The 26,308-nt window shown below is 42.6% G+C and overlaps 1 protein-coding gene across 1 annotated transcript in view; it reads right to left on the bottom strand.

Moving 5' to 3' along the window:
- The window catches only part of OPN5 (opsin 5), a 53,442-nt gene that overhangs the window by 13,977 nt on the left and 13,157 nt on the right, over nt 1-26,308 (bottom strand). The window contains exons 2-4 of the mRNA XM_074946788.1: nt 15,334-15,489; nt 2,161-2,280; nt 108-278 (exon numbers count right to left, since the gene is read on the bottom strand). Coding sequence (XP_074802889.1) covers nt 108-278; nt 2,161-2,280; nt 15,334-15,463 — 421 coding nt within the window. The 5' untranslated portion in view covers nt 15,464-15,489. The remainder of the gene's footprint in view (nt 1-107; nt 279-2,160; nt 2,281-15,333; nt 15,490-26,308) is intronic.

The following is a 26,308-nucleotide window of genomic DNA, read 5'->3' as shown; positions in this document are numbered from 1 at the left end:
ACATGATTCTTATACAATTCAGCTTAATGCTTCTAAACAAGTCTCCAGCGAGGATGGGGAGAGAAAATAGCTACATAGTGTCACTCAATGCAAATTTTCCTTCTTACCGTAAGTTAAATGACAAATTTTCAGGTATCTATCCAGGCTGACAGCTGTCAGGGTGATAAGGCTTCCACAGCCAAAGAAGAAGCCGGCCCATCCATACCAACGACAGCCCAGCCAGCCAAACACCCATCGGTGAGAGAAGAAGGAAATAATACTAAATGGTTTTCCTACAACTACAAAGAGGGGAAACAGTGGGTCATTGGAAAAGTTGGTACTGTCAAAATAATCTTTAAAACAAACAAACAAAAAACTACCTTTATTCAAAAGACAGGACACTGAGGGGAGATCAATGATAATATAGGCATCTTCAAACATAGGGTTGAGTGAGGTAATTGCTTTTTGTCCAGGAGTAAGGTCAAACTTGTCAAATTTGCAAATAGTTTCAGGTTGATTAAAATTGTATTTTTCAGTAAATAAACTATTCATCCAAACAATTTTGCCCTGTGCTAGTCACAGCATTACATAAGCAGAAAAAGGCTGAACTAATCACATTAATTATTTGTTGCAAAGTATTCACTCAATGTTCATTATAGGCCTTTTACACAAAGGCATAGGGAGATTGATTTGGTCAAGGATCACACTCTATGTCTGGGAACAGGGACTAGAACTAGGAATAGAACCCAGAAGTCCTGATCATAAAATGCTTGCTGTAACCACAATCCTAAACATACTGTGAGTTGCACACTACAGGCATGCGCTATCCAGTAGATGGCATCAGAAATGAATGCATGTTTGCAAACATCCCCAGCAAGCTGATACTTCACGATTAAATGAGTTGGATTCACAGGGCATAATTGACGTATGAGATTGGAGCTGTTTCTTGCCTATCTAGAATTCATTTGCTGCATTTCTAAGTGCTAGAGATGGAAAATATCTAATGTAGCATTCTAAGGGGGTTAGAGCAGACATTTTTATGCTAACACTCTTAGAAACAAGCAAATCCCACAGCAGAGACTTATTTGTATATCCACAGGCTGATCACTCAGCCAGAAAATATCATCTTGTACAGATTCTCAGACCCAATCATGCCATTTCCTGGAAAGCATAATGACAATGACTTTTCTCTAAGGTGTATTAACAAATGAGAGATAACGATACTGGGATCTAAGGAAGTTTGGAGCCGTCTGTTCCTTTAAGCTATCATTTGTACCACACGGATGACACCCTGTGGTTAGTTGGGTGAATATCAGGTGTGGATTTCGGGTGGATTTCCTCCCACTCCTGCAGTCCAAGCCATTTTTTTCAAAAGGTGGGTACAGTTCTTCTCCCAGGTGTGTATAACTCTCATGAGTGTAATGAGATTTGCACAAGCATCAGATTAAAAAATAAAGTATCACCAAGAGCTAGGCACCTCCACAGTGCTGCACAGTCTTCTAAAGGGTGTCTATTCTCACCCCTGAACATATTCAGGTTGAGAGTTGGGCATATGAATCTTTTCATGGGTTGCTTCTTCTTTACAAATTGACACAGACAGTAGAGCATGGCTTTTTACAGGAAGGAAAAGGGGCGGCATCCCATTCTTAAAAGGGTAACTAGGTAGAAAACTATTAGATTTGAAGATCTCAAAGCCCTCAGCATTCCTCATCCCTCGTTCTATGGGGTTTGTTCATTATGTGTTTATATCCTGGGTACAACATTTGGTAAAACTGAAATATAGTGTTCTTCAGCTGTCATGAAGGCTGTTTTGTATTAACAATGCCAAATGGTACAATGTGAGCTTCTGAGATTTGAACCTGCCTGGGCCATTTGCCTGATTCAGGACCGCTGGAATAGGTCATATTTCTCTTCATTTTCATTCTCTTTCCAGGGGATTTGCTCCTCCCTAAAATTTCTCTGTTGTACTCTTTCCTTTTTTTTTTTAATGTAGAAACAATGGAATGGAAACAGTGTGGGCTGAGTTCCGCCATCACAAACACACCCTGGCTTCCTACTGTCACATAGCGGAGTCCCATCTGCACAACACCGGGTAGAATTTGGCCTCACATATCACGGCCAAAAAAGAAATAAAAATAAAAAGGGAGGAAATGTAAAAGAAGAAATAAAACACTGAATTACCTGAAATCCCCAAGTCACACATGGCTAAATTGACAGTCATTATCTCAGAGGGTTTGAGCTTCTTTTTCCGTTTCAAGGACATAAAAAGAACATAGCCATTCCCAAAAGTTGAAAGGACCCCTGTAATAAAAATATCAAAATAAACTGCATGTAAACAAAAGTGCTGAGAAACACTTCCCCACAATTCTTTGGCACAACAGTGTTTTTATTTTCATTCTGAGCTTCACAGTTCCAGAGAGAGAGAGAGGTCAACAAACTAGAAGGAATTCAGAGAAGAGTAACAAAAATGAGTACAGTCCAAGTGGGTGGGATTAGGGAACAACCACGTGGAAGGCTGTAAATGGAGGAAACTGAAGAACTGTGTGTGATAGTGCATTAAAAGTGACAAGTTGGAATTAGGTAAGGGAGAATTTAGATGCAACATCTAACTGAGATAATAGGCTATGGAATAGTGAGGTGTCCCATCATTAGATCTTGACAAAACAAAGTCCTGGAGATTATAGTGCACTCAATCCAATCCCATTCTGGGAACTGCTGTAGTGAAAGGAAAAATCATCCTCTGGGGGATGCCAGGCGACATTTGAACTGCTTGTCTCCACTGTGGGTGATTTAAGAACAAAAAGCAGCTTTGATTTATGGCCAGGGTACTATAAGAAAGTTATAAAAGACAAAAAGTGATCAAACCAGAGGCTGCTGACTGCTATGTCACTGCCACCAATCCCATTCAGCCAGCCAAATGTAGGCTAGATATAAGCAGATGCCACTCTTGTCTTGTATTAAATTCCCAACCAGGACAAATTCAGCATGAAATGTGCCAAACAGTGGTGTACAGTATATGTCCTGTATAAACTTGTTAGAAATGAGTGTGAGTGCAAAAATGGTATAACCGGCCTTATTTATTTATTTTTAATCTTGTCCCTCTGCAACTCACCACACCCCATCTCTGTTCTGAATCATAGCATCTGTCCTCCTCCCATCGCCCTACTGACTCCATTTCCCTTTCCTGGTTACCCAGACCCTCTACAGTTCCCACTAGAGAAAAACCAGTGTACCTCCCCCAAAAAGAGAAAAGCAACGTCGTGGACCATGGTAGCAACTAATAAGAGGATGTAACAAGGCATCTCAGTTATACAATTTGAAACAACTCCAGTGGTGTACTGTGAAAGTGCATTGCTATACACCGTTTAACCCCAGCCCCAGGGATAAATCCACACTGACTTAACAGGCAGTTTAAATGAAAACACGTTTCCCCCCGTACACAATCATCCACAGCAGTAGACCTTCCGGCTCCACTTTTACAGCTCATTTTCTATTTCCACAGAGGATTTAGTTCCAAAACATGTGCTCACTGCTTCAGCTTTGGGTTTCCTTTTTCCATTTTTATTTGAACATAAAGATGCATTTCAGACATTCATTAAAAAAAAACATAACAAGGAGCTTGATCATGGTCCTATTTAAATCAATAGGATCTGGGCTGTGAACCTAACTGTAGTACATGAAGCCAATACTAGCCTCATACCAGGAGCATTAAAAATCATGTTAATTCATTTTGATATTGAGTTGAGCAGCTGAAGGGCGGTAAAACGTAAAGATTGTGGTCAAAATTAAAGTGACCACAACCAAATGCTTAAAATTAGTGAAAGAATGTAGCGAACATTAAAGCATAAAAAAAGGTAGCAATTTAGAATACAGTTGTTCCAGTGACAGGGCTAGCTGCAGCCATCTTTGTCCCCTTTCTGGTTTCTCTGTGTACACGTCCACATGGTTGGGCCCTGTGCTCTTACCTGCCTCAGGGTAGAATCACACGATTCCTCCACTCTCAGACTACGACCTGGGCCACAGTACAATGTGTATTAACTGTTCTTACCCTGCAGGTCCGACTGAATTCTGGCACCTGCGATTCTTCCCTTCAGGAGCCAGTGACCAGTGGTATATGGTGACCAATCAGCCTTTTTAAACAAAAGTATTGTTTATTTAGCAGTAGGATCAAAGCATAAGAGAAAAAGGATTTTAAAACAACAGTCTACATGCGTGTCTCTCTTACCTAAAGCCATCCCATAATGAAGTTTGTCTATACAGTGAGGTAATGCGCTCTACGGGGGTGTGATTTCTAAAGTGCACTAACTGGTCCAAGGAGACCCTATAGGAATACTGTAACATCATGCTATTTTTCTATGTTAAAGCACACTAGGGAAATTTTAGTGCACAGCTACAGGGTCTGCATGGACCAATTAATGCACAACAGATTAGTACACTTTAGAAACCAGATCCCCCATCACATACAACTCATTATCCTGCCATGTAGACGAGCCCCTAGCCTAACTTCTGCAGACAACACCAGCAGGCTCCTGTATCTGGGTCTGAGTCTGGTCCCACCTCCCCACCCTCTTTGTCCCTGATTGGCTGCCCTTCTTTAACACCCGTCTGCCCAAATCCTTTGCTCTCCTGCGTTTGGCAGGCCTTGGTCATTCCTCATTAAACCAGTTGAAGGCTGGTCAGAGACTGAGAGAGAGTCATCAAAGCTAATAGTTCTGCCATCATCCCTTAACAACTCAAGTGTTTGCTGATAGAAGGCTATCTTCAGCCATTCTTCTCCTTGCTGCCTGCATCCAGAAAAAATTCCTATTAACTTTAACCAATATAGTCATATGCTAAATAACATCCCAATAACCAGGCTGTAAGGATCCGTAGACTAGACCCTAGGTTTGCAGAGCATGGACTAGCTGATGGAACCACAGTGAGACCAGGCGGTAATGCAGTGCTGCAGCCAGGTAGCACTGTGGAGAGTAGGCACCACAGGAAGTACTGCCCAAAGGACCCAGAGTGACGGTACCCTGCAGCGTGTTGATTGGCCAAGTGCCCTATTTCACCCTGGAGGGTGGCCCAGGAAGTTGTCTGGGCAATCATATGGTTTTCAGGCATGCTGGGACCCCAGATCTACCTCTGATCTCTGGTCTCCAATTCTGGCCTGAATCTGATTTAGCCTGGTACTGTCCCTGACCCCAGGCTGACTATGACCCTGACTCTTCTAGTGATTCCTCCAACCCCTCACTGACTACTGCCCCGATGTGTGGACCCCAATCCAGCTGTGATCGCTAGGCCAGACTGCCTACGCCCTGGTCCCTTATTCAGGCCAACATATAGTACTCAAATTATCACAGGGCAGCTCCAAATCCATCACAATCACCTAGAAAAGAAAGAGAGGAATGGAAAAGACCCTAGCTAGAGATATGTGAATAACTGATTTTGGGGGGTTCTCTGGCCATACTGAAAAAATATTCATTTTGGGTTGACCCTAAGCAAAATTTTTGGTGAACCCCAAAAATTATATGTATATCACACATACACAAACAAATAAACCTTTTTATTAAAAATAAAATTGAAGTAAATTTCAAAATGAAAAGTCAAAATGTTTCCGTTTCAAAATCTTCAATTAAATATTTCAACTTTTTGTTTTGGAACACTTGGTTTGTTTGTTTTTGACACAAAATTCACCCGATTTGACACTGTCACAGGGTAACGGATGAGCCTACTCCAGACAAGGGGTCTGGGATACATCTTGGTCTATAAAGGGCCATCAGAGGGCAGGAAGTGAGAGGTGGAAGGGAGTGATGGGGACAGGCTGTGCATGTGGAAAGGACATCACACCAGAGTGGAGCTAACACCTGTGGTGGTTCCCTGGAGCAAGGGGATAGATGCTCAGAGAAGCAACCCTGGGGCTACTGCTCCAGGAAGGGAACATAGCTGACTAGATCTGGGAACTGTCCAGAGCAGAAGCCCCAGAGAATCCTGGGAGGGGTGGCACTGAAGCAAGGGTTTTTTGACTGGAACACCCAGTTGAAAAGGGACCCTGGCAGCTCAATCAGAACTGCTGACCGGGCCATTAAAAGTCCGGTTGGCACGGGACTGGCAGGCTCCCTACCCAGCTCTGTGCAGCTCCCAGGAAGTGTCTGGCATGTCCCTCTGGCTCCTAGCTGGAAGGGTGGCCTTGAGGCTCTGTGCGCTGCCCCCACCCTGAGCACTGGCTCCACAGCTCCTGTTGGCCAGGAACTGCAGCCAATGGGAGCTGCAGGCGCATCACCTGTGGGCAGAGGCAGTATGCCCTGGCTGCCTCTCCACATAGTAGCCAGAGGGACATGCTTCCTGGGAGTCACCTGAGGTAAGTGCTGCCCGGAGCCTTCACCCCTCACACCCTTCTGCACCCCAACACACTTCCCCAGCCCTGAGCCCCTTCCTGCACTCCAAATCCCTCATCCCCGGCCCCACCCCAGAGCCCACACCCCCAGATGGATCCCTCACCCCAACCCCCTGCCACAGCCTGGTGAAAATGAATGAGTGAGTGAAGGTGTGGGAAAGTGAGCAACGTATGGAGGGGAATGAAGTGAGTGGGGGCGGGGCCTTGGAGAAGGGGCAGGGCAAGGATGCTCAGACTTCCATTATTAGAAAGTTGGCAACCCTATCTGAAGCCTGAAAGAAAAGAGGTGAGTTCAAAGACTGTTTTCTATTGGTTTACTTGCCTGTTTTAAGAGAATAAACCTTCTTAAAGGAGACAGGGCAAGGCAGCTAGTGTTTGAAGCTCAGGAGAAGCCCTGCCCTGCGACAGACATGGATTTGCAAAATGTTTCGGCTGTCCTGAATTTGCATTTTTCACTGAAAAAAAGTTTCAACTGAAAATTTTCACCCAGCTGTAACCTTAACAGAAATGTCCAACAGTACAAAAAATACTCATTTCTCATTGATTCCAGCACCGCTCTCAGAGGAGTTGCTCACAATGGGAAAAGACACAGGATTAGAACACTTAGTGTATACAACGATTGAAGCATTGAAATGTGTTTTAGCTCACTGTGGTTAACTCTAGAGTTAAAACACCAACAAACAGAACTTAAAACACATCAGTTCTTACTTCACTGTGCGTTTTACATTTTATTTGTGTCAAGGTTCCTTCCCCACTCCGAACTCTAGGGTACAGATGTGGGGACCTGCATGAAAGACCCCCTAAGCTTATTTTTACCAGCTTAGGTTAAAACTTCCTGTCATAAATATAAAGGGAAGGGTAAACCCCTTTAAAATCCCTTCTGGCCAGAGGAAAAACTCCTCTCACCTGTAAAGGGTTAAGAAGCTAAAGGTAACCTCGCTGGCACCTGACCAAAATGACCAATGAGGAGACAAGATACTTTCAAAAGCTGGGAGGAGGGAGAGAAACAAAGGGTTTGTGTGTCTGTCTTTATGCTGGCTTTGCTGGGGACAGAACAGGAATGGAGTCTTAGAACTTTTAGTAAGTAATCTAGCTAGGTATGTGTTAGATTATGATTTCTTTAAATGGCTGAGAAAAGAATTGTGCTGAATAGAATAACTATTTCTGTGTATCTTTTTTGTAACTTAAGGTTTTGCCTAGAGGGGTTCTCTATGTTTTGAATCTAATTACCCTGTAAGGTATCTACCATCCGGATTTTACAGAGGTGATTTCTTTACTTCTATTTCTATTAAAAGTCTTCTTGTAAGAAAACTGAATGCTTTTTCATTGTTCTCAGATCCAAGGGTTTGGGTCTGTGGTCACCTATGCAAATTGGTGAGGCTTTTTTATCCAATATTTCCCAGGAAAGGGGGGGTGCAAGTGTTGGGAGGATTGTTCATTGTTCTTAAGATCCAAGGGTCTGGGTCTGTAGTCACCTAGGCAAATTGGTGAGGCTTTTTACCAAACCTTGTCCAGGAAGTGGGGTGCAAGGTTTTGGGAAGTATTTTGGGGGGAAAGACGTGTCCAAACAGCTCTTCCCCAGTAACCAGTATTTGTTTGGTGGTGGTAGCGGCCAATCCAAGGACAAAGGATGGAATATTTTGTACCTTGGGGAAGTTTTGACCTAAGCTGGTAAAGATAAGCTTAGGAGGTTTTTCATGCAGGTCCCCACATCTGTACCCTAGCGTTCAGAGTGGGGAAGGAACCTTGACACTTCCCCAAGGCACAAAGTCTTTACAAAGGTAAAACGCTGCCACCACCAAGTGCTTTAACAAAGAATCAGGGAAAAGGACCACTTGGAGTTCCTATTTCCTCAAAATATCCCCCCAAGCCCTTACACCCCCTTTCTTGGGGAGGCTTGAGAATAAACAAGATGAGCACAAACCATCCTCGGATTTTTAAGACCCCCAAAACCCAATCAGATTCTTAAAAAACAGAACTTTATTAGAAGAACAAAAAAAGAGAAGAGACCAACTCTGTAAGATCAGAATGGAAGATAATCTTACAGGCAGTCAGATTCAAAACATAGAGAATCCCTCTAGGCAAAACCTTAAGTTACGAAAAGACAAAAAAACAGGAATACACATTTCCTCCAGCACAAGAAATTTACAAGCCAAAAAACAAAGAAAACCTAACTCATTTTCTAGCTAGATTACTTACTAACGCTACAGGAGTTGGAGAGCTTGCATCCTTGATCTGTTCCCGGCAAAGGTATCACACAGACAGACAGACAAAAGCCTTCCCCCCCCTCCAGATTTCAAAGTATCTTGTCCCCTCATTGGTGCCACCAAGGTTACCTTAGCTTCTTAACCCTTTACAGGTGAAAGGATTTTTATCCATTATTAATCCAACAATCTCTCTCTGCTCACCAGCTGGGGACTCACAGAGCCTTGTCTTGGAGCTGCCACTCTACCATCACCCTAACCAGTGGTGAGCTCGAGCGGGTTCGCACTGGTTTGCTGGAACCGGTTGTTAAATTTAGAAGCCCTTTTAGAACCGGTTGTCCCATGAGGGACAACCGGTTCTAAAAGGGCTTCTAAATTTAACAACTGGCCAAATGTGGCGCCTTAGGCGACAACTCCATGGGTGCTCAGGGGCTGGAGCACCCACGGGAAAAATTTGGTGGGTGCAGAGCACCCACTGGCAGCTCCTGGCCCCGCCCCACGCCCGGTCCGCTCCACCTCCTCCCCTGAACGTGCCACCCCGCTCTGCTTCTCCCCCCCCCCGGCTTCCCGCGAATCAGCTGTTCACACGGGAAGCCTGGGAGGGCTGAGAAGCAGGCGGCGGCTTCACGCTCAGTCCCAAGGTGGTGGAGACGGAGGCAAAGCAGAGGTGAGTTGCGGTGGGGGGGCGCGAGGAGGGCCACCGATGCTGCAGCAGGTAACCCTTGGGGGGGGGGGCGCAGGGGAACCGCTCCCTGCCCCAGCTCGCCTCCACCTCCCTGGGCCTGAGCTTGAAGCTGCCGCCTGCTTCTCAGCCCGCCCAGGCTTCCTGTGCAAACAGCTGATTCGCGGGCCCTCTGGCTCTTAGGGGTGGGGTGGGCATCCACTACGGTGGCCCATGAGACCCTCCTGCCCGGTTCTGGGGGCAGTCAGGGGACGGGGAGGGGAGCGGATGGGGTAGGGTTCCCGGGGTGGGGTAGGCCACGACCCCCTCATGGGGTGAGGAGGGAACCAGTTGTTAAAATTTTGGCAGCTTATCACTGACCCTAAGTTCACTATATTGACACTGTGGGATATGTGATCCCTTAAAGGGGAATTATATAATTATATAGAGACACACACACACAGGGTTTTTTTAAATGAGAAATCTGATTATCTTAAAATGTTATGTCGCCATAGTTTCCTACTAGGAATTTATTCTTAATTATAGGAAGATACAAAAATCCTGTTTTCCCACTAACGTGTTCCTTGCGGTTTTGTGAATGATTTTACTTCAGTTTTGTTTACATGTAATCTTACTCCTTTTTATGCCTATTTGTACATTGTAGCTCTAGTGAAATTAGGCATATCATCTGTGGTGCTATAAAATGATAACTTTTGGCAAACCCCTCAAAAATACTTGTAATCTCCTGATATTTTCCAATAATTTTCAACAGGCTGGAAATCCAAAAGTAATTCCAGTAAATTTATTTCAGATACAGCTGACTAATAAGTGCTAAGTCATTATTTTCAGTGACAGTATTTCAGTAGCATCTAGAAATTCTATCAGGATCAAAGCCCCATTGTGCTAGACATGATATGAACATAGGCCATGTGCCTCTTTCAAAAATGCAATTTAATATTGAACTGACTTGAAACAAAGTGTTTTGAACCATTTCAATAAACCCAAACAAATCATTTCACCATTTCTGTACTGAGATTTTTCAGACTTTCATTTCTGTGAAAAAATTCAAAATTCGAGACAAAAACAAATGTCAATATGCTGGAATTTCCCATAGGATGGAAATTCAAATTTGTCTCAGCTCTGTCACTGACAATAAGAAACACAAGTAGCAGCAAACAGAGACTCTAGGGATTGGATCTACTTCAGCACCTGGAAGGCCCACTGGACCCAGCTTCCTCTTCCTTATACATTCCACCCAGGTAGTCAGGGATGCCTTAACCCTTTCCAAGCTGCTGCCTCACATTGTCAGAGTGTCAGAGCCCTCAAAGGATGTATCTACACTGCAATCCTGGAGTGTGATTGTAGCTCATGTTGACAATACCCGAATTAGCTTTCATCTAGCTAGCTCAGGTATTGCAGCAATGATACTGATCCTGCAGCAGCATGCACTTCAGCGTGAACTGTACAAGTCCACCCTGAACCCTGGGTAATTACTCTCACAGCTACTGCTCCAGTACCCGAGCTAGGTAGATTAAAGCTAGCTCTGGGATATCTACATAAGCTACAGTCACATCCCCTGATTGCAGAGCAGTCATACCCTAAATTCCAGCTTTGGGATATTTAGGTACCTGACCATGTGCCTTAGTATTCAGAGGTGCTGAGCACGTGCAATTCTAGTTGAAGTCAATGAAAACTGTGGGTGCTCAGCAAATCAGAAAGCCAGGCTACTTACTAGATGCCTAGCTATGGATTTAGGTGCATAAATTTAGCTATTTAAATTTCAAAATTGTTCAAAATACTATGGGACTTGGGTGACCAATCACAGTTCTCGAATAGATAATTCCAAACAACAAAACTCAGGTGACTTCTCATTATTAGCAGTACACAAACAACCCAGAGGCCAAAATGCGTTTGTATGTCAAATAGTTTTATTTACTTCAAACTGCGACAATTCTCAAACAGGGAAAGGGCTAAATTCAGCAGATACAAATTGTTCATTGTGACAAATGCATGTGTTTACTAAACACTTTTCAAGAAAAATAAAATATTAAAAACCACTATGAAGTATTGTACAACTTATAATGCAATTATATAAGGCAGTGGCTCTCCACCTGTGTGAGAGCTAGTTGGTTGCATGGTACGGATTCTCCTTATTTGCAACTGGTAAAGTGTTATTAAAAGCATTATATTGTTTTGAACAGATTTTAGCGGGCTTAATATTTCTTTTATATGTAAGCAATGGTTGCAATTGCTACGAGGACATTGTGTAAATGTGAAGCAGAAAAGAGGCAGTCTAAAGGTGAATGAGAGGGGACGTCAGTCCTCTAGAATATGCCTATTAAGATGTAGTCTATACTATGAACAAGTGAAATTCCTAATTTAACCCTTTAATAATTGGGCAAAGATCATCTAATCAGAAAACACATTCATCTACAAGCAAAATCATTATAATAATTATTTAATGTCAAATATGGTGAGGTGGGCAATATGGTTTTTATTTATCCATACACGTGACCCCATATACCAGCATTGCTATTAACAAAAATACAGGGATTGTCATAGTAGATCAGAACACTGATCCATCTAGTGCAATATACTGTCTCTGATAATGGCCAGTACCAGATGTTTCAGAGGATTTACTTTAATGCTTCAGAGGCCGTTTGTACTGTAAACCAATGGAGAGGATAACAGGTTTCCTCGCTGTTTACCAATCACTATTTAATATGCTTTACCCAATTGTTGACATATAAATAATCATTACTGTCATCTGAGTTAGTACACATTGCCATTAAGATACTATAGTTTAAACCTCAGAGCTATTCTTTCTACACCTGGGCAAAATTTTTCGGACAAATAGTATATTCTCCAGAAAATGCAATCTTGGGCTGATGAAAACTATTCATAAATTCAGGTCAAATTTGGGAAATAGTTTCAGCTGAAATTCCCTCCCCCCCACCAAAGTCAAAATGCTTTGTTTTGATTTTGACTGTTTATTTTAAAAAAAACAATAAAAAAGTATAAAATAAAATAAATTCTGAAATGAAAGGGGATTTTTTAAAATGAAAAATCACAATGTTCCACTCTGGTAATGTTGAAATGGAATGTTTCAACATCACCAAAGAGCTTCATTTCCATTTTTTTCTAAGCAAAGTTTTGTAGGAATCCACACGTTCCTGTGAAATATTTCAATTACAACAAAACAGCATTTTTTTAAGGGAAGACGTATGTCAGAAATGTTCTGGTCAGATGTAGGTTCTATGGGCAAATTTAAAAAAATCCCCTTTGCAGGTTTTTAGAACGAGGTCAGGACCTTCAGGCACTATCATAATCCTCCTCTGGCACTGCCAAATATTGCACCAGCAACCCTTCTGAGGGACTGAGATTTCAGCCAGAAGATGCACTTACTCACAGATCCCTGTCAACTGAACCAAGAATAGCCTTCTCTCTTCCACATCTGCAAAGCTATACTCTGCAGTGTGCTGGGGATATGCACTCTCTATTTAGGTTAGGGGTCAAATTCTGCGGGGAGGGAGGCTTATGTCTCTATAGTCCTTATTTTTGTTTTGAAAGTACTGCTGTACCATGGGAAAAGACAACACAAAGCAGTGTACAGGGAAATGGCTGGCATGAGAAATAAAGATTTGCTCAGAATGATTTATTAGAATGAATTTGGTGGAATGTCATTAAATGATTATCTTCCACATAAACATGGACACATGAGACGCTGTGTATTTTAATACAAGCAAAAGTCTACTGCAGTCTCCTATGATGATGAGCTAACCAGATCAGCTACAACAAAACCAGGTTCACTCAAACCTTGAATCAAATCAAAACCATTTTATACTGTACAAAAGGTTTGTTGAGGAACCCTTCCCACTGTCTCCAGACAAAAGGAGATGAGGACCACCTAGCATGACTCCTTTCATGATCTTTGTGAGCCCCACAATCCCTCTGTAATGCCCTCACTGACCTTCTCCTTTTTTTGGACAAGATTGTAGTGCCCAATCCCAACTTTTTAATCCCTCTCAGCCGCATAACTGAAAGCTCACATGTTTGGAATCAAGTTCATGAACACTGGGGTCTATAGTATCAGAGCAGAAGGAGTCTGAATTCAGAAGGGTGGTGTACTGAAAACTATTAGAACTGTGATCTATCACTTTAAATTCCCAGTGGTTTTCCTGGTCCTTCTTGCAGGCAGGGGGCTCTGCAGGGAAGCATGGCTAGGATCAGAGTCAAGGGCAGGGTGGGTGAGTTGTGCCTCTCTATTTTAGGGAGCAGTCTGCTTTGTCTTTCTCTGTTTAGGGTTCTTCTGTGTTCTTCTAAAGTCTTAGAAATAAAGAAGTGTTACATTGCAACCATCCAGCAAGAGTATTTTATGCTTTTAATCTAACTTCGCTGTTTGTTTACGTGAAACATAATCAGAAGCTCAGAGGCCTAGTAGACAGTGTGTTGGCAGCATTTTCACTAACTCAAGATTATCATGCCTTTTGTACCATTGGTTTCACAGTTAGCGTGGGCGTTAACAGTAATTTTTTGAAGTGTTTCTTGCTTAATATCCCAATGACTAGATGATCACTCTACTTTAGTATCAGTAATTCCCTACTTATACTAAAGACACAATGCTCTGCTTCTTCACAGAGGCCACTTTTAAGGGCCCCCCACACTTCTCTGGACCTCTATACTTTGGCAAGAGTGCATCCATTCATGTATGACATGCAAAGGCCATCTTTGTGGGCACACACTTTCAAAGGTTCCACTCAAGTTTTATTTGTAAAGGATTAGGGTTTCCGGGACCTGAGGTGGGGAAATTCTGGTTATGTGGCCTGGTTTCTTTTATGCAGAGAGTTTACTACTGCTTTTCTTTGTCTTCCTCTGATTGTATTTTTTATTATTTCTCAAAGCTGCTTAGAGCCTGCGAGAGATGTTTCTTTTAAAGTTTATATATTGAAATCTACATTTAAAAATTATTGTATTTAAAGGCAAGACAGTGTATTTTGAAAGGAATACTTTCAACTACTCTGAGTCCTACATAGTTCCTGGAATCTCAGTAAACATAACTTACTCAGGAAAAAGACCTGAGGGTTGGTTTGTTTTGGACAACTCACTGAAGACATCTGTTTACACAGCAGCAGGAAAGAAAAAAGTGGGGGGTAGCAAACAAAATGCTAAGCTGCATAGAGAGCAGGAAAAGAGTACTGAGAATAGTGTAACGTCACTGTGTAAATCAATGATGTACCTTTCACATGGAATACTGGGTTCAGTTACTGAAACCAGGAAACACATTCTGAACACAGCACTCTATATGAGCATACGCCCCTGATTTATAGAGTGACATTATACTACTGAATAACAACAGATAGAAGAGGTGCCAAGAAAGGCAATAACAATTACTCAAATCTTGAAGAGACTTTCATAGCAGAAGAGATTGAAATATCAAGCTTGTTTTGGGAGGAGACAAATAAGAGAGGGTCTGATAGAGATATATGAAATAATGAATGATTATAAAGAAGATAAATTGGGAGCCCCTGGTATTACGTGCAATATTAAATAGAACAAGGGGAAATGCAATGAAAGACAATAAATATAAAACCCATGCATGTAGTGATGTATTTCCTCAACACATGGAACTCATTGACATGCAGGATCACTGAGACCAAGAGCTTAGCAAGACTCAAATATGATTGGGTGTTTGTGGCTATTCTCATTATCCATATAGTTATATTAGACAGATCTTTTTTTAAAAATGAAAGCAGTATAAACTCCTATGTTATAAGGGCAGAAGCCAGCCACTAATTGTCCGAGGCTAGGAAGCAACTCCTATGAGCAGTTTACCGAATAATTGTCCTTTAAGGATTTCTTGCATTTTCCTCTGACACATCTAGTACTGGTCACTGTCACAGATAGGATACTGGACCAGATGGGTCATGGATCTGATCCAGTCTGGCAATACCCATGTTCCTATTACTTAAGTTCCCCACCCACCATCCCACCACATCTTTTCTTCTTCTATCTGGTGCACCACAAACATGACTGGCTGCAGCCTTCTTTGCGGGTGCCTGACAGACCATGTAGTGACTTACAACACCATTAACAAAATAATTAAAGAGCCTTACCAATTATTGTTAAATAAAATCCAGCTACTATGTCAGCTTCCCTAGAGAGTTTTGATGCAAAGGGATCTTCATCCTGGAGGTAATGAGGAAGATGGTCATCTTGGGGTGAAGTGCTGTGATTTGATGCCATGCCACTCACGTACAGACTAGCAGTGTCTGAAAAGTGAAATAATGGAATCCATAAGAGATTAGAATTGCCACCAGGAATCACAATGGAATTTTTGTTTAGATAAAGAAGAGCGCAACCACATCGCCCCATCCCCATCTATGGTCTACCAGCTCTCCTTTCATTTCAGGGTCCAGTTCAAAATTGTACTCCTGGCTTTCAACCCTCCCCCTCCTCCAGTGTCTTGCTGCAAGTTACTACCTGACTTTCTCTATGTATGTAGGTACAGTACTTATAAGGGTCTCAGCAATGTAATATACTTGAGCAATGTCTTTACTCTCCAGCCCCTCTGTTCATGTGGCAATAGACTCTCATCTGCCCCTGCAACCACTCTTACAACTCTTGATCCAAGCACTTTCACATAGGCAGCTCCTTTTAGATGCAAAAAACATAGTATTGATCCTACTTACATGCCATATTTAGTAAATAATACTTCACATTTGTATAGCACTTTTCATCCATACATCTCAGAGCTCCCTGCTAAGGGAGGTTTGCGTTATCATCCCCATTTTACAGATAGGGAAACCGAGGCACAGAGAGGCTGGCACAATGAGTGAGTGATGCAGATTCAGAACACAGATTTGAAGAAAGGCACAATGCAAAATGGAGTTGTAGCAGCTTTATTCTGAAAGTCAGATTTCACTTCCGTATCCATTATGTTGTGACGGTCCAAGACTGGGTCCCTCACTTGATGTCCATCAAAAGCATTTCAGGCTAAAAGGAAAAGCAGGGGTATTTCTGCTTATAAAGCTTCTACAGAAAAATGTGGATGTAATAGCCCCACTGAGACTATATATTCCCTACCCCGGCACCTCAAAGGGTTACTGAGTCCAGTTCAAGTTCCTGGTTCTAGATAATAAAGCCCTTAATAATTTGGGATCGAGCTACCTTTTGGTGGGGAGGGATAGCTCAGGAGTTTGAGCATTGGCCTGCTAAACCTAGGGTTGTGAGTTCAGTCCTTGAGGGGGGCCATTTAGGGATCTGGGGCAAAAATTGGGGATTGGTCCTGCTTTGAGCAGGGGGTTGGACTAGATGACCTCCTGAGATCCCTTCCAACCCAGATAGTCTATGATTCTATGATACCTCAGAGTTGGCCTCTGCACTGCAGCCCTCCAAAACCACTGCATTCTCAATGCCTTTTGGAGCTGCAAGCACCACCTTTTTAGTGCCAAGTCCTGAGCTAGGAACACCCACCCTACCTGAGAAAATCAGAAATATGCTTGAGAACCTGGCCACCTTTAGTGTGCCATCCAAACCTACCTTATGGCAGAAGCCAATACTCAATCACCAAAATGAAAGAGAAGAAAGCAAAGGCCAAGCTAAGGAAGAAAAAAAAATCAACTGCAAATGGAAAATTCCAGGAAATCAAGGACAAAAAGCCAATTTTGTTCTGAGGATCCATGCGGTTGCCTCATGTCATGCGCTATAGTCTATGTGTATCAGACCATTTCTGGAGGAAAGCTGGCTCAGGGTCCCATGGGAAAGGGGGCTGACCAGGAAGTCTTACCAGGGGGAATGGCAGGATGGTAACATGTGACACGCCTGACAGAGGCTGATTGGCTGATCATGGGCTCAGTCAGCCTATTTTTATTTTCACTGTCTCAGCTCACCAGTGGCCAAAATCTGCAGTGAGTTTAAAAAAAGAAGAAAAAAAAAGCAAGCCAGGACAGCATCTTTTGCAAAACCAGACAGAAAGTCAGGAAACGAGGATCATTCCATAGTTCCAGAGGCACATGGTCAATCTACCTAATACGTAGAGCTGATTGGGAAATTTTCTTCAAAAACCTTTTTTGTAGGAAACCCTGATTCAACACCCAACCTTTTTGTTAGAAAGGGATGGTTTCAGTTAATTTCTTGTCTTGAAAAACATTTTGAAAAAAGGTCTGAAATAATCAAAACAATTATTTTGGCTTTTTCAACCAAAAAAAATTGTTTTTTTCAGTTCAAAATTACTTTTTGTTTTGAAATTTAAGATAATTATAGTAAAAACAATTACAAAATAAATAAAAGATTGAAATCTGAATGAAACATTTTAAAATTATCAAAATGAAACAATTTCATTGACCTAAACCTACATTTTTTTTCTGAATGTCCTGTTCACAAACCTTTTCAACATTTTAACTGGAGGATTCCATTGTTGAAGCTGATCGTAGTGTCCAGGATGTTGATGTTAGTGTGGGTGTGTTCCACAGATGGTTTAGTGGATGGATGGTGAAGTTTTGGTAGAAATCTCGGAGGGAGTTTAGGTTTCCTGTCTAGAGGATGAAAATATCATCTATGTATCTCAGATATGTCATTGGTTTCATGATGCATTTGTCCAGAAATTCTTCTCCAAGGTGGCCCATGAAGAGAATGGCATACTGGGGAGCCATCCTAGTGCCCATAGCTGTTCCAATGGTTTGGACAAAGTGTTTATAGTTTAATGTAAAATTATGTGTGAGGATGAAATGGATGAGTTTGGTGATGTGTTTGGGGTGACTATTGGATGGTTGTCCATTATCTTGTAAATATATAAGGCCGGCAACAATGCTGTCATTGAAAAGAAATGTTGGCATATAGGGAGGTTACATCCATGGTTGCAAGGATGATGATCTGAGGGAGGCTGTTCATGTTGTGGAGTTTCTGGAGGAAGTTGGTTGTGTCCTGGAGAAAGCTAGCCCTTTGTGTGATGAGCGGCTTAAGGATGTTTTATATGAGTCCCAATATTCCTTCAGTAAGAGTGATGAGGCCAGATACAATAGTTTTGCCTGGGTTCCTTGTTTGTGTATCTTGGAAAGCCTGTGGAAAGTCCCTGGGATGAGCTCACAGGGAATGAGAATATAAAATTTCTCTTGTTGTTTGGGGAAGAATTTGATGATATCCTTAAATTCCTTGGTAAATTGTGGTGTGGGTTGTTTTTTGAGTTCTTTTTAGTAAGTGATGTTGCAGAGTTACCTAGGGAGATGGTGGAATCTCCTTCCTTTGAGGTTTTTAAGGTCAGGCTTGACAAAGCCCTGGCTGGGATGATTTAGTTGGGGATTGGTCCTGCTTTGAGCAGGGGGTTGGTCTAGATGACCTCCTGAGCTCCCTTCCAACCCTGATATTCTGTGATTCTATGAGAGGTGTCGGTTGGCCTCCTTGACATAGTCATCATAGTCGAGGACTATGATGGTGCCCCCTTGTCTGCTGGTTTGATTCCTATTTGGTAGTTGGATTTCAGAGACTGTCTAGCTGTCGTCTCAACTGTGGAGAGATTGTGGTGGATGTGATGTTTGTTAAGGATTTCATAGTCAATTTTTTTCCTGAAGCAATCAATGTAATGATCCAAACTGTAGTTCCATCATCCAGTCAGATGATTATTTTTTCTTCTGATTGTTGGTGAGGATGTGGTAATTGTGCGCAGTGGTGTCATTTTTCTGTAAAAATTGTTTGAGGCAGAGTCGGTGAAAGAATTCTTCTAGTTCTCAATATGTTTGTATGGTATCAGGTTCTGTGGAGGGGCAGAAGTTCAGTCCCTTGGAGAGACAGATAGCACGGCTGGTTAGGGGTAATGTAATGGGGTGGAGTAGGCCCAAAGGCCCCCTGTTGGAGGCCTCAGGGTTCTGCCATACCCATCCCAGGAAAGAAGTAGTGGAGAGGTTCTCCAAGGGGCCTAGAGTGGTTGTGAGGAAGCAACCAATCACAAGGGTTGCTGGAACTGTCAGGAGCCAGGAGGGCCCTATAAAAGGAGCTGCAGAACACAGCAATAGTTAGTTGCTGCTTGGAGCTGGAGAAGAAAGGACTGCATGCCTGGCAGGCTGGAAGAGCAGCAGGACCAAAGACAGTCTGCTGGCAGGGACCAAGGGAGCGAGAGAGCTGGCTGCTGGGACTGAGTAAGGACTGAGCCCGGGGAGGGCCACAGGAAGATATTGTCTCCAGGGAGGAAGCCCTGGGGATACAGCCCCATACCAGGGCTACTTAAAGACTGAGCCCAGGGAGGGATAAAGATACCATCACCAGAGGGGTGGACTGTATCCCTCAGAAGGGGTATGTTCTGGTTCACATACAGACAATGTGTGTGATTTGGCTGGAGGGCTGAGTTGCTGAAAAAAACATCTGAGAACCACCAAAAAGGGTCACCAGAACTGAAAGAATGCAGACACACCCAACCAGAGGGGATGGTCACGTGAGGTGGGTGCCAACCCCATTTCAGGTAGTCTTGATACATTGACGATGTTGGGGTGTCGTGTAGTGTCCATGTCGTGGGTCCTGTTGCCATGGTTTCTCCCGGAGGTGGTATTCTGTGGGCTGTTAAGTTGTTGTAGTTGGTTCCACTTTTTGTTTTTATATTAGTTGGCTGTCCTCGGGTTTTTTTGATAACTGTTTGGGGTTTCTTGCATGATTTCCAGGTAAATTTCCTGATTTTTTCTTCCAGTGCGTGGGAGCATGTGATGATTTCCTGTCTGAGGTGGTCCCTTCTGGAGTATCTGAGATGCAGTAAGTGGTTCCTCAGTTTTGTGGAAGTCCTTTTGCAGAGCTGTTCAGCATATTTGGAGTTGTACGTAGTGATCAGAGGGTTATAGAAGGTGAAACCCCTGCGGATGATGTTTTGTGTCCTACGTTTGCTTAGTAAGTAGATGTCGCTGTTAAGTTGTGCTTCCTTTTTCTTGATATTGTGGAATTTCTACTTCAGATCACTGTTCCCTCTAAGCTGTGTGCATGCACACAGATCCTAAACCTCATGCACACGGCGAAACACTGCGTGCACAAAAATTTGCACAGAAGCACAATAATTTGCACAGAATAAATTTTTTGCGAACACGGCCTGTGAAAAATTAGAGGGAACATTGCTTCAGATGGCAAAATTCGATATCTTCCATTGTTCCATGCAGTGCTGATGTAGCCATGTTAGTTACCGGATATTAGAGAGACAAGGTGAGTGAGAGAATATATTTTATTGGACCTTTTATTGGTGAGAGAGATAAGCTTACACAGAGCTCATCTTCAGATCTGGGAATTATGCAGACACAGCTAAATTACAAGATGGAACAGATTGTTTAGCATAAGTAGTTAATACATAGTTCAAGGGACCATTCAAAGTGAAGTGGCCCATTATCTCTCCAGTCACAGGGGGAAAGGGGAAAAAAAGCTGTGGGAGGGGAGGAGTTATAGATTGTTGTAATAACGTGAAGGGCTAAAATCCGTATGCGGTTTATGTTACAACCTGATATATAGACTGCGTCCGCTCTTTTTACAGGCCCAAAATCCAGAGTTTCCTCAAGAGGACAGAGGCCTAGCAAATAATGAACAATATTAGCTAAGAAGCAGAACAAACAAAGGACAACCTTGCTTTTTGCTAAGATAAGCTTGGTCAGCAAGAAGCCAGGTGGAAATTATAATTGGGGGCTTTATCTCAAAGTTGCGAACAGACCATAGGAATGAAAGGGGCCCTGTTTCTTCTGTAGAAGAGGTGCCTTCCTACACACCAGCCTTGAGTTTATGGAAGAGGTTCAAACATATCAGTATGAGATATGATATCCTCCCTCTCACAGATGTGCACCTCTCCTCCTAGCCATTGTCAGTACCTGCCTTAGAAACACAAATAAATAATTAAAAGACAATCTTTATTGCTATATACTTTTCATTTGTCCTTTTGCTTTAACTCCTAGGTGTGTACCTGTTGGACAATCAGGGGAGCTACAGCTCACGAAAGCTTATGCTCAAATAAATTTGTTAGTCTCTGAGGTGCCACAAGTACTCCTTTTCTTTTTGTGAATACAGACTAACGCGGCTGCTACTAGGAAACCTTTCATTATCTATGGATCCCAAATCAGAATTCAACATATGTATATTTTATACTAACACACTTTATATATTGTTTAATGGAAAACACCTGTGTACTAATTAAGTGTCATGTGTTAACCTGAAACCATGGGTGGAGACATTATGTAACTTTTTGACCACTGGATACTGTGCTTATCTTGTCTTGCTGCTAGACCTATCCAAGGGTTTAGGACTGCCTACCCTGTCATTTCCCTCTGCCCATGGAAAATCCATATAATTCTTTGTAATCAATTGTTTGACATTGTTTCTGAGCCTAATAAGCGAGGTGACACTCTGCCAGCGCTGTGCGTAATAAACCCACGTGCTTGATTCTACACGGTGTCCATATTTGTTCCTTCAAACCCATACATCCAGTGTCTCTATTCAATCCATGTTTTATACCAGTGAAGCAGGTTAGGTGTTCATTACAGAGTAGCACGTTTCCCTAATGTCAACGGGACCTAAACTTTTTTTTAAATTCACAGTCAATTCCTTGGGAAGTACTTATTGTGTGTGCACTTAATCAAATCAAGAGGGGGGAAAATACCCTCTTTTACTTTACTCAATGTGCTCAGAAGATGATCGAGAAATAAACTTTTCTCTACAGATCTTTAACTAGCGTTTTGTTTTTCTCCAGAGGAGAAAAATAGGGGTATTTGTCTGGAAAAATAACTCTCCCTGTCTGGCTCTCAACATCGCTCTATATTTATAGCCTCTCCCTGCACAACCAGCTCAATAATGTGCTGCTAAGGATCCTGCAGTTCGGCTAGAATGAACAGCTTTCAGCTATACATAACCCACACACAGAAATATGTTTTGTTATCTCACCTATTCACTCTCTCTATGGTCTCTTCTACAACAGCCACATGAGATGGGGAAAATGTACCAGACAAATAAAACTATGGTGGAAGTCCTCTAACATCTGGACAACTGGTGTCCCATTCTCTAGTTGCTCCACACACACAAAAGACAGATCAGTTCAAAGAAAGTCAGACACCAGGAGCACACACTGCTCCATTATATACTGATAAACCCCTGTTCATACAGTAATTACGTATAAGTTATCCATGGGAGATGTGGTCTTGTGCATTTTCCAAAGTGAAAGAAGTGCAACATTGCATCGTGAATTAGTCATCTGGCAGTAAGACTGTTATTCTGACTGTAGATGTTTCTTTCTCTCCTGCCCCATGATGTGGTAATGAAAAGTTTAGAGTCCCAACACAAGCTGACAGAGGAAACTTTGGAGTGACTAACATGTGGCAAGAAGTCGAATGGTGTGCCAGAGATCCCAAACAGGTAGCATTACACCTTATATCTATGCCAGAGTTTATTAATTTTAGGAAAATATGTTGCAGATATACAGGCCATTTAAAAATAATTTGATTTATTTTGTTTAAAAGCAAAAACATAATGAAGGGGATAACACAAAAATTCAGGGCGTGGTAAATAATGAAGATGACAGGTCACTGATTCGAATTGAGCTGGATGGCTTTGGTAAACTGGGTGCAAGTGATCAGTATGCACTGTAATATGGCTAAATCAGGAAGGCCAAATCACACTTGGAGTTGCAGCTATCAAGAGATGTTAAGAGTAACAAGAAGGGTTTCTTCAGGTATGTTAGCAGCAAGAAGAAAGTCAAGGAAAGTGTGGGCCCCTTTCTGAATGAGGGAGGCAACCTAGTGACAGAGGATGCGGAAAAAGCTAATGTACTCAATGCTTTTTTGCCTCTGTCTTCACGAACAAGATCATCTCCCAGACTGCTGCACTGGGCAGCACAACATGGGGAGGATGTGACCAGCCCTCTGTGGAAAAATAAGTGATTCAGGACTATTTAGAAAAGCTGGACGAGCACAAGTCCACAGGGCCGGATGCGCTGCATCCGAGAGTGCTAAAGGAGTTGGCGGATGCGATTGCAGAGCCATTGGCGATTATCTTTGAAAACTCGTGGCGATCGGGGGAGGTCGCAGATAACTGGAAAAAGGCTAATATAGTGCCCATCTTTAAAAAAGGGAAGGAGGAGGATCCGGGGAACTACAGGCCAGTCAGCCTCACCTCAGTCCCTGGAAAAAATCATGCAGCAGGTCCTCAAGGAATCAATTCTGAAGCACTTAGAGGAGAGGAAAGTGATCAGGAACTGTCAGCATGGATTCACCAAGGGCAAGGCGTGCCTGACTAACCTAATTGCCTTCTATGGCTCTGTGGATGAAGGGAAAGCAGGGGGCATGTTATTCCTTGACTTTAGCAAAGCTTTTGATATGGTCTCCCATGGTATTCTTGCCAGCAAGTTAAAGAAGTATGTGATGGATGAATGGACTGTAAGGTGGATAGAAAGCTGGCTAGATCGTCGGGCTCAACAGGTATTGATCAATGGCTCCATGTCTAGTTGGCAGCTGGTATCAAGCGGAGTGCCCCAAGAGTTGGTCCTGGGGCCAGTTTTGTTCAATACCTTCATTAATGATTTGGAGGATGGCGTGGACTGCACCCTCAGCAAGTTTGCAGATGACACTAAACTGGGAGGAGTGGTAGATACGCTGGAGGATAGGGATAGGATACAGAGGGACCTAGACAAATCAGAGGATTGGGCCAAAAGAAATCGGATGAGGTTCAACAAGGACAAGTGCAGAGTCCTGCACTTAGGACGGAAGAATCCCATGCACTGCTACAGGTTGGGGACCGAATGGCTAGGCAGCAGTTCTGCCGAAAAGGACCTATGGGTTACAGTGGACGAGAAGCTGGATATGAGTCAACAGTGTGCCCTTGTTGTCAAGAAGGCTAACGTCATTTTGGGCTGTATAAGTAGGGACATTGCCAGCAGATTGAGGGACGTGATCATTCCCCTCTATTTGACATTGGTGAGGCCTCTTCTGGAGTACCTTGTCCAGTTTTGGGCCCCACACTACAAGCAGAATGTGGAAAAATTGGAAAGAGTCCAGCAGAGGGCAACAAAAATGATTGGGGGCTTATGACTCATGAGGAGAGGCTGAGGGAACTGGGATTGTTTAGTCTGCCGAAGAGAAGAATGAGGGGGGGTTTGATAGGTGCTTTCAACTACCTGAAAGGGGGTTCCAAAGACGATGGATCTAGACTGTTCTCAGTGGTAGCAAATGACAGAACAAGGAGTAATGGTCTCAAGTTGCAGTGGGGGAGGTTTAGGTTGGATGTTAGGAAAAAGTTTTTCACGAAGAGGGTGGCGAAGCATTGGAATGCGTTACCTAGGGAGGTGGTGGAATCTCCTTCCTTAGAGGTTTTCAAGGTCAGGCTTGACAAAGCCCTGGCTGGGGTGATTTAGTTGGGGATTGGTCCTGCTTTGAGCAGGGGATTGGACTAGATGACCTCCTGAGGTCTCTTCCAACCCTGATGTTCTCTAATTCTATGATTAAACATACATGGATACATCTAGGAACAAAGAATATGGGCCATACTTACAGGATAAGGGACTCTGTCCTGGGAAGCAGTGACTGAATAAGATTTGGGGGTCATGGTGAATAGTCAGCTGAACATGAGCTCCCATGTGATGCTGTGGTCAAAAGAGCTAATGTGACTCTGGTATGTATAGACAGGGGAATTTCAAGTAGGAGTAGAGAGATTATTTTACCTCTGTGTTTGGCACTGGTGCGACCACGGTTGGGAATTCTGTATTCAGTTCTGGTGTACACAATTCAAGAAGCATGTTAATAAATTGTAGAGGATTCAGAGAAGAGCCTCAAGAATAATTAAAGGATTAGAAAACACGCCTCAGAGTTATAGACTGAAGGAACTCAATCTATTTAGTTTGACAAAGAGACGATTAAGGAGTGACTTGATTACAATTTACAAGTATCTACATGAGCTCTTCAGTCTAGCAGAGAAAGGTGTATAACACAATCCAATGGCTGAAAGCTGAAGCTGGGCAAATTCAGACCAGAAACATTTTTAATGGTGAAAGTTATTAATCACTGGAGCAATTTACCAAGGGTCATGGTGGATTCCCCATCACTGTCCATTTTTAAATCAAGATGGGATGTTTTTCTAAAAAATATTCTCTAGCAATAATTTTTGGGGAAGTCCTATGGCCTGTGTTACACAGGAGGTCAGACTAGGTGATTACAGTGATCCCTTTCTGGTCTTAAAAATCTATGAATATATTAATATAAAATATAAAATCTCAAGGCCACGATCACATGTGGAAACTATTACTATTATTTGAATTATGGTAGCCCTAAAGGCCCCAACCAAGATCAGGGTATCATAGTGCTAAGTGCTCTACAAGAGAGTCTACAGAGAAAGGAATTCCTATGATCCCCATTTTACGTAGGGGAAACGAGGCACAGTGAGATTTTACAATTTGCCCCAAATCACAGAGCAAGTCTGTAGCACCCCAGCCATCCAAGTCCCAGTCCAATGCCTTAGTCACAAGACTAACTTTCCTCAGAATAGGGGTGTTAGTCCTGGAATTCTGGTTAAATTAATTCTAATCTGGGCAATTACATTCTGCCTTTCAAAATCCCCCCTCCCATTCCAGTTTGAAACTGAACCCTTCTTTACATTCTCTTCTAAGTCTGTCGTGCAGAGTTGCTTTACACTTTTAAACATCTGTTATATTTGAACCTTAGGAGTAGCTGCATTTATGTGAGTGGGGAAATAATTTCCTCTGTGTTTGGAATCTTCCAGCACATTTTGGTTGCAACCTAAATACATAATGTCAGCATACGTAGGAGCATATTGTTCTGCTTGCAAAACTCCATCGGCAGCAACAGCAGTTCTCTACATGGCACAAAGGAGAATATTGTCTAGATTTGTAAATCACACTGTTATATTTCAAATCTGCAGCTCACATTCCACTCCACCAAGAAGCCCACTTCAGTAAATCTGGTTCTTAAATTGTCACCAGAGGAAAGCTGCAGGTTTCCTTCTCTTCTCTAGACTAAGCATGCGCAATTCTTTCAACATTTCCTCATTCTTTATTATTTTCCTTGAACTGGAAGTAAATGTTACAAATCCACATTATATAAATGATCCTTGTTAAATTTTCAAAAAAGCACCTTTCTG

This window comes from Natator depressus, chromosome 3 (assembly GCF_965152275.1).
Source record: "Natator depressus isolate rNatDep1 chromosome 3, rNatDep2.hap1, whole genome shotgun sequence".
NCBI classification, from domain to species: Eukaryota; Metazoa; Chordata; order Testudines; family Cheloniidae; genus Natator; species Natator depressus.
The sequence above is the reverse complement of the archived record's forward strand: the minus strand, read 5'-3'. Positions and strand labels throughout refer to the sequence as shown.